The sequence below is a fragment of the Cydia amplana genome, chromosome 1 (genome assembly GCF_948474715.1).
Source record: "Cydia amplana chromosome 1, ilCydAmpl1.1, whole genome shotgun sequence".
In the NCBI taxonomy this organism is placed as follows: domain Eukaryota; kingdom Metazoa; phylum Arthropoda; class Insecta; order Lepidoptera; family Tortricidae; genus Cydia; species Cydia amplana.
In genome coordinates this window covers 25,890,454-25,899,636 of record NC_086069.1, presented here as the reverse complement: position 1 = coordinate 25,899,636, position 9,183 = coordinate 25,890,454, and the positions used below count along the sequence as shown (strand labels likewise).

General features: G+C 37.2%; 1 protein-coding gene across 2 annotated transcripts in view; it reads left to right on the top strand.

The window, feature by feature from the left end:
• The first annotated feature begins 1,114 nt into the window (after nt 1-1,114).
• Nucleotides 1,115-9,183, top strand: part of LOC134651525 (large ribosomal subunit protein mL38) — a 253,231-nt gene continuing 245,162 nt past the window's right edge. Inside the window, exons 1-5 of one of the 2 annotated variants that reach the window (XM_063506638.1) lie at nt 1,115-1,321; nt 1,397-1,965; nt 2,736-2,897; nt 4,056-4,230; nt 4,559-4,688. In XM_063506638.1, coding sequence (XP_063362708.1) covers nt 1,140-1,321; nt 1,397-1,965; nt 2,736-2,897; nt 4,056-4,230; nt 4,559-4,658 — 1,188 coding nt within the window. In that variant the 5' untranslated portion in view covers nt 1,115-1,139 and the 3' untranslated portion in view covers nt 4,659-4,688. Of the gene's footprint in view, nt 1,322-1,396; nt 1,966-2,735; nt 2,898-4,055; nt 4,231-4,558; nt 4,695-9,183 lie in introns of those variants that run through there. The other variant, XM_063506630.1, reaches the window with a different exon arrangement.

Here is a 9,183-nt window from a genome sequence, read left to right as displayed (position 1 = left end):
ATGATTACTTAGTTATACAACATTATAAAGCAATAAAACTTATATTTTTGGATAGCTCATAAAATTTCCCGTATATTTTGAAAATATTTATTGCGGTAATGTTATAATCTATTGAGTTAGAAGCATGTTTTACCAGTACTTATGTCCATGCACGGTAAAAATCATATATTTTCAATTATTTTGTAAATGACTACAGTTATGACTACGGTTATTAGAAACCAATTATTGTACATTTAACATTCTTTCTAATGGTATCCATCACCAATTGATTAGTAAAATAGAACCCGAGAAACAATGAACAGTTGAGGTCGGTCGCCCGCCATTTACGTGACGGTGCGTAGTGACCCATGCTGAACAAAATTCATCATTACATGGTTATATAATACCATACACCAATAAACCTTATGTTTTTAGAAAGCTAATGAAATTTCTCGTATATTTTGTAATAACATTAATTGCGGTAAAGTTATAATTTATTGAGTTAGACGCATGTTTTGTCAGTACTTATGCCATCCATGCACGGTAAAAAATCATATATTTTAAAATATTTTCTAAACGACTACAGTTATGACTACAGTTATTATGAAGCAATAATAGCACGTTTAATACTCTTTCAAACGACACCTGAAACGAACCGATCGATCCCATAGGACTCAAGATGTGAACAAATATCAATGCTGGTCGGCCGCCCACATTCCCCCCCTTTTTATCGACACGTCCCCCTCTCCATAAACTAAAACCGGTCAATTCGTATTCTAGAGACCACGAGGAACACATCCATACCAGTTTTAGGTATTTAGAAGAGATGTCTACGAAAATCGTGAAGGAGACGACTTGTGTTTAATTTAACGCCAGACTATAATCTTACTTAATAAATCATACACAAAATATACAAAACATTTCTATATCGCCGTTTGGTAATCATATTTAGAATTGGGAGTATAATAAGCTCGCTTCAAAAACAATTGTTATGTCATTAAACATAACTGTCATTATGACAGTACCGTATTAACATTAACAATTTTATTTCAATAAATTCACGAATACATTTAGAGTATTCGGGCACTTAACTTACTCGAAGAGACGACAAGAAATGATTATATTTGAATAAAAACTGTATATTGTACATAGTAAATACAATGCTGAACTCGCTTCGAAGGGCTTGCATGCCCAATCTACAGCTGCAACAAGTTAGGTTAGGACACAGGATCCGTGGTAAAGCTCCCATATTTTGCCGAACCTTGAAGGAAAGATTAGATGAATTAAATTATAAGGATGAGCTTTACACCACTCGAATCGACATCGGATTTCCTCGGCCTAAGTAAGTTAATTTTACCAATATTTTGTAAACATGTAATAGGTTAGGATGCATTTTTATATTTATTTTTTATTACAGAAATTCGTCCTCAGAATTGAGAGACGCACGAATTGAGCGTATGAAGAAAGTAAAAGCTGACAAGAATTTAGAGCAGATGGCTCGCAATCACAAACTAAAAGTGGATTTGAGCGATGTTAGGAAAGAATGGCTGAATACACAGGGCCCAAATCATAAAAAACTAGTGGCTGACCATTATGGTATCTATGAACATCTTTATGGTGAAGGGTACTTTGTGCCGTACAAGAATCTTGAAGTACTGTATGAGCTGAAAGATGGCAGTTCCTTGCCAGTGTATTGTGGGAACGTAATAAAACCTGCAGAAGCTCTGAACCCTCCGACTGTTGCGTATGAATCAGATGGAAACACTATGTGGACGTTAGTAATGTCAAGCCTAGACGGCCACTTGAATGAGAATGACAAAGAATATGTGCACTGGTTTGTTGCTAACATTCCTGGCAACTTTATTGAAAAGGGTGACAGCATAGTGGAATACTTGCAACCATTTCCTTTGAAGGGTACAGGATACCACAGATATGCCTTCGTGCTGTATAAGCAGGATGGAAGAATAACTTATGACATCCCTCAAGGTAAGAGTTTAATTTGAATTAAAGTGAGATCTCAATAAGGGAGCGTTCAAGTATTACGTAACGCAATTTTTGGACATTTTTGACCCCCCCTCCCCCACATATAACGCGCCGTAACGTTTTTCTGTACACCCCTCCCCCTAGAAAACGTTACGTAACCACCAAGTGACCATTTTTTTACCTAAAGTACCTGCCGGCCTAGCCAAGGTGACAATCGTTATCGCTTCGACAACGAAACGCTTTGTGTCTCTCTATCACTCTTCCATATTAGTGCGACAGTCACAGCTGCGTTTCGATCGCTACGGAGCGATAGCGATTGTCACTTTGGCTCTAGCTAGGCCGGCTGAAGGGTTAAAATCAATGTTACGTAACACGTAGTTCAAACCCCCCCCCCCCCCTCCCGCCCCTGTAACGCATCGTAACGTTTTACAAGACCCCCCCTCCCCCCAAATGCGTTACGTAATACTTTTTTGACAATTTCAATATGGCGGTTTGTTTACATAGTTAGCAAGTTCCATAGAATGACAGTTTACATAATCTCTTTATACATGGCTAAAAACATATATGACATACTTAAAAACATATCAAAATATATGCAGAACGAGATTGTATTTTACTTATCTCAATTAATAATTTTGATAGGGTTTAACGTTTAAGTACATTTTAGTATAAAAACTTAATAATCTTTTAAATGTTTGTTAAAACAACTGTGTTTAGTTCTTGATCTGTGAATTTATTACAATTTTAAAACAATTATTTTGTGTGCTTTTCAGTGACATCCACATCTCCGCTGGCGGTGCGCACATTTGAGACCCGTGAATGGTACCAAAAGTACCAGGATAAGATCACCCCAGCAGGTCTGGCCTTCTGCCAAACTGATTGGGACTACACCGTTAAAGACTTTTTCCACAATGTCCTTGACAAGAAGGAACCAGGTAAATTATACTTTACCCTTACTCTCTATGACCACCAAAGATGTCAACTGACGCGCGCAGCTACAGCCCAATCTCTACCTTCTTGCATTCTGACAAGGTTCATGATGACGCGCCGCACATGACAGGCGTTTCTTCAAGTGGTTAAAGGTTGTATTTGTTTATTGATGCTGTTAGTACAAACAAGCATAAATTTAACACTTTTTTTAGGGTTCCGTACCCAAAGGGTAAAAACGGGACCCTATTACTAAGACTCCGCTGAACGTCCGTCCGTCCGTCCGTCCGTCCGTCCGTCCGTCCGTCCGTCCGTCCGTCCGTCCGTCCGTCCGTCTGTCACCAGGCTGTATCTCACGAACCGTGATAGCCAGACAATTGAAATTTTCACAGATGATGTATTTCTGTTGCCGCTATAATAACAAATACTAAAAACAGAATAAAATAAAGATTTAAGTGGGGCTCCCATACAACAAACGTGATTTTTGACCGAAGTTAAGCAACGTCGGGCGGGGTCAGTACTTGGATGGGTGACCGTTTTTTTGCTTGTTTTACTCTATTTTTTGTTGATGGTGCGGAACCCTCCGTGCGCGAGTCCGACTCGCACTTGGCCGGTTTTTTTTTTGCTTCATACAATTATAATCGAAGGATGTAACCAAGTTTAAATACTCATATTCATATTGTACCAAGACAGGAAATCAAAATTTCGTCGACGTACACACCACACGGGATTGTTATGCAATTTAGGGTCCTTGCTAAATTGGAAATTCTATAGCGTAGGTATTCACCAACCAATTCAGCTAGGACCCTAACTGGCGCAACAATCGCGGAGCGTGATGGTACCTGGTTCGTCGTTACAAGGCCGCGGACTGGACGCACGCAGCCCAAGCAAAGTCATTATAAACAATTTTGACTGTGACTCTTAATGTAAGGCCTGAGTGGACGCTCGAGTTGAGCGTGCAGCGGGGCGGCGCCTGCGGCGTGCATGTTAAACAAATGCAAACGTATAGAAGCGGCCTTAGTGCATGCCGCTCAAATCACTTGTGAGCCCGACGCCACGCTGCACGCCCCGCCGAACGCTCCGCTTCGAGCGTCCACTCAGGCCTTACGCTTAGTGTAATATGCTGTTTGCATGTTTGAATATAATATATTTTCTCAACTTTGCAGTATATGAATATGATTTCCCGGAGCCCTACATCAAGCCCCAAACAAAATATCCAAAGAAGGAGCCGTTCAACCTCTACATGGACAAGTACCGTGAGCCCAAAAAGATCAACAAGGAGTACTTGCTACGTAAACTTAAGGACGAAAATCCCTTCCAGAGACCCACGCCCCCACTCAGGTAAATTAACCTTTTGACCGCAAAAGACTGACTTTGCGAATTTCCTACTTTCCGCAATTGTATCGTAAACTTCTCTGATGGATAGACACAAATGTGTTTATAGAAAATAGTCACCGACGTTTTTAAAGTAGAAAACGGAATGAAATATGTGACTTTCCACCAGAGAAGGGTCCCTTTGCTTCATCTGCAAGGACGTTTCTATCAGAAGTTCTTTTGAAATTTCAGATGGAAACATCCTTATTGCACTTGAAGAATAAGGACCCTTCTTTATAGAAAGCCACATATGTTTGATCTTCTAGTAAGTCTTGTTTTTAAAATTAAATTTCAGGTTCCCCAATGCCCATCCAATGCCGAAGAACATGCCGTCATGGCTCAAGTTGCACGAGAAAAAGATTCGGCTGAAGTGGGGCAGAGTCAACGATGTCTAATATAATGTAATATATGAAATAAACCGTATTGTTAGTTTCTAGGTGTTTTATTTTTTCATAATAACAAATTCTACTTCCTTAACTTTTGGACGCCAATAACCGATATATCCGCACCGTAGGTTCAACGCCAAAGACCGATTAATCGGTCACAGACCACAGAGTAACATAGACCTACGTGCATAATATGCATAAAGTTCAATTTCAGTTTTGACACTTCGGTGACGTGGCGTCAGCGTGACAGCTTTTGTGTTTGACACGGCGTCGAAAAGGTTAAAGACAGATTTGTTCAAAGCAATATTGAAAATTTAATCGTTTTACAGCTGTCATGGAATCTGGGGGCACTGTAGTGCCCCCCGCCAAGTCGAGCATCAATTTTACGAAAATTTACAAACAAAACGACGATTGACGACCGGTCTGGCCTAGTGGGTAGTGACCCTGCCTGTAAAGCCGATGGTCCCGGGTTCGAATCCCGGTAAGGGCATTTATTTGTGTGATGAACACAAATATTTGTTCCCGAGTCATGGATATTTTCTATGTATATAAGTATGTATTTATCTATATAAGTATGTATATCGTCGCCTAGCACTCATAGTACAAGCTTTGCTTAGTTTGGGGCTAGGTTGATCTGTGCAAGATGTCCCCTAATATTTATTTATTTAAAACGAGCTCGTTTAAGATCAAATTCAGATTTAACAATTTCTTATGGGTTTGATCTGATTTTGATACGACTTTGATGATTGCTCACGCTGATTGGTGCACGCCAAATGAAGTGAAAGTCGTGTGCGTGAGATTTGCACCAATCACCAATCAAGACGATAGGCAAGGTCGTATCAAAACCATAGTAAGTTGTTAAATATGAATCGGCCTTAGGGTCAATCATCTTTAGACTCTTAGGGCCTGCACTTGCATCATTCACTAACCCGGGGTTAACCGGTTAAACCAGGCGTTACCATGGTAGGTTGTCTGGAAGAGATCGCTCTTTAGCGATAAGACCGCCTGTTATTTACCTCTGTCTTCATGTATTATTTGTGTTTCCATGTACATTTATTCTGAGGTTGTGCAATAAAGTGGATTTGTATTGTATTGTAACCAGTACCATTAGACACTGGGTTAATGGTTTAGCCAGTAAAACCCCGGGTTAGTGGGATGGTGTAAGTGGCGGTTAGAGGCCCTAGGTATAGTTGTTGCTAGATTAGACTCATTTCTCTCTAACTCTCTACAGGAGAACTTGCTATGACCATCTATGACTTAAACTACAAAAAAAACCTGAATTTATCGGTAGATGTCACTGTATCATGCTCAAACTAGTGAACGATGTGTCGACATAAAATGCAGTAGTCTTAGGTTGGTTGGCATTCACAACAAGAGTTCCGAAAGACTTCTGGTCTTCATCATCAGTTTATTTTTGACATGGTATACTTAGGTAGCAATACTTGAGTTGCCTTAGCTTTGGTTTCCTCCGAAAGCGGTGCCATCATATAGCGGTGAATGACGTCACTATAGTTCGTTTTTTTTAGCATTAGAAATAAGGTAAACAATCTTGACGTGTCCCTTAATTGAAAAACACATTTTAAAAATAAGTTACGGTAAATATGTAACAATTATGAATCTAATACGATCTTTTATAGTCTTCTGCTTTCATAAGTAATAGTTATTGATTTTTAAAAAGTGTTTTTCAATTAAAAGACATATCAAAATCGCTTACCTATTTCAAGTTCTTTCTAATGCTAAAAAAAACGAACTATAGAACGGTGTCTATGTAGACCAAATAACGCGGTTTCCTAGAGGGCGGTGAATAACACCGTAACATCGTCACCGTAAAGACGGCCGCTATATGACGGCACCGCTTTCGGAGGAATCCAAAGCTTAAGGTAAATAACGTAGGATTTATGAGATTAATAATTTTACCGTACTTACATAACCCATAACGCCATCTAAGGGCTGATTTAGACGGCGCGCGAACTCGCATGCGATTTTAGTTATATTGCGGACCGTTGGTTACGTCCAATTCAACCGACCGATCAAAACCCGCAATGTAATTAAACTCGCATGCGAGTTCTCGCATCGTCTAAATGGGCCCTAATCAGCCCTTAGTCATGTTTTTTTACTACTAACGTATTTTCAAGTGATGTCACATCACATAGTAGTTTATGCAACAGTGATATAATAAGGGTTCTTAAAATTCAAGGGTCGAAGTTACAAAACGAGACGTAGTCGAGTTTTGTAAAAAAAGACCCGAGAATTTTAAGAACCAATTATGAGCTGTTGCATACATTACTTTTTCTATGACAGCTGCAGCAAAAAAAAAAAAAAAAAAAAAAAAAAAAAAAAAAAAAAAAAATTATATATATATATATATATTAAAAAAAAAGAGTTATTGTTAAAAAAAAAGAGTTATTATTAAAAAAAAGTTATTATTAAAAAAAAGAGTTATTATTAAAAAAAAGAGTTATTATTTAAAAAAAATTGAGTTATTATTTAAAAAAAAAAAGAGTTATTATTGTAAATGAAAACATACCTCTTTCAATCAAGATGATCGGAACTTGTATCTTTAAAAAAAATAAAGCAGTTGTATTATACTCATAAGATGACTGCTAGCAGTCATCTTATGAGCCTATAGACAAATCATTCAAATGACATTGCTTTAGATATCACTGTCAGTCATTTAAGTGCTGGAGTAGAAAAAGAAATATAGTGTTTCGCGGTAGGGCCTCTGTCGACGACCCTTTCGCAAACAGGGCCATTCGCGTTTGCGGCGCGTTGCCAGATCTGGGGCCTGTTTCTCAAAAGCTTGTAACTTGTAATAGAAGTGGAAGGGGCCCGTTTTTCAAAAGCTTGTATCTTGTATTACAATCAAATGTCACTTTTTGACAGCTTTTGTTAGAAAGAGACTTCCACTTGTATTACAAGTTACAAACTTTTGGGAAACGGGCCCCAGGTCGCACCTTGAGGGATAATATGCAGGTGTGTAGAGAAACGCAATTTTTCATTCAAGTATTTAATATAAAAATAACTAGCACAATAAAACAAAATTGCCTTTAAAACTAATCAAGTAATTGTAATGATTAGAAAACTTACTTTGGAATTTTAACAGACTTTTTCTAAAGTGAAAAGTTTCTAGATAAAAAGTTGCTTATTATATAAACTAACTCGAAAAAAATTAAGCTGGTGAAACTAATCGAATACACTAAATTAACACACAGCTTTGATTAACGGTACGTAAAAGATTTTTACATATTAGTAAATGCATACAAATACATATTTTAAGTGGAATTATTCAAGCACCACTCCCCTAAATATAAGTTGTTTCGTGTTTATTAAAACTAAAATGTGAGATAATCACGTATAAAGTAAATTAACCCGTACTGTCCACTTTGTTAACTGACAATTAGTGCTTTTTTAGTATACAACTTGTATTTGATGTGGGAAACAGTTTTAGCACCCATATAGATTTTTAATAGGGTATTTATACTGTATTTAAAATAAATTATTTTACACTAATGCATAATTATTAGAAAAACACAGATAGGAGTTATTTTTAAACACAAGTTCTATTTATTAAAATCGGATAGAAATATAAAAAAGTAGGAGAGGTGAACGTGACGTCACGATGTAATGTTTCATTATAAATTCCATATTAGCAAATCGGTTTGACAGTTCTAAAAAAGTAACTGATTTGACTAATAGGAAAATACCCTATTGGAATATTGCAATACACGAGATCAATAACTTATCAAAATCTCGGTAAATCTACCTCAGACCCCTTTTAATTAAATGTAGGTAGGCGCGAGATATTTTATTTTGTACGTGTTTAAGTCCCGTTTTAGTAAAAATAATGAAGTGTGAAATCGTAAAATTATAAATCAATTATCTCGTATAATATTTAATACATGAATTATTTTATAGGTATACCATTTATAACCCATAATTCGTAGCGTTGTATTTTATATTTTTTCAATACCCCGATTAAAAAAATATATAATGCAAATCAATGTTTATTAGCGTCGAAAAATAAAAATATCGTAGTTCCAAGTTTACTTTAGGGTTAGTATTTTTTTAAAACGTTAAAAATAATGTATGTCTATAATTAGTTATTATGACGATGTATCTGTGTATTAGAAATTTAAATATCATATCATACAAGAATTATTTGCGTTATATTAGGGTTTACTTTAATAAATGGGTTTTGGAGCGTCTCGACCGTGGTAGTTTTATACCATAAATTATAGATTAATAAAATGTTGACTTTTGGGATTAAACAAGTTGCCTTTTCTGATACTAATTCCATAGTAACAAGTCGGATTGACGTTCCATAAAGATCGGTTTTCTAGGATAGCGGTGCCGTCATATAGCGGCCGTCTCCATACTAAGTAATACGGCTAAATATGGATGTCGTAGTATTTGTATGGAGACGGCCGCTATATGACGGCACCGCTTTCGGAGGAAACCAAAGCTTAAGGGGCCGATTTGACCGGTCAGTACACAACATTCGCACCGATAATCGCATGCGATGTAAATGCAAATT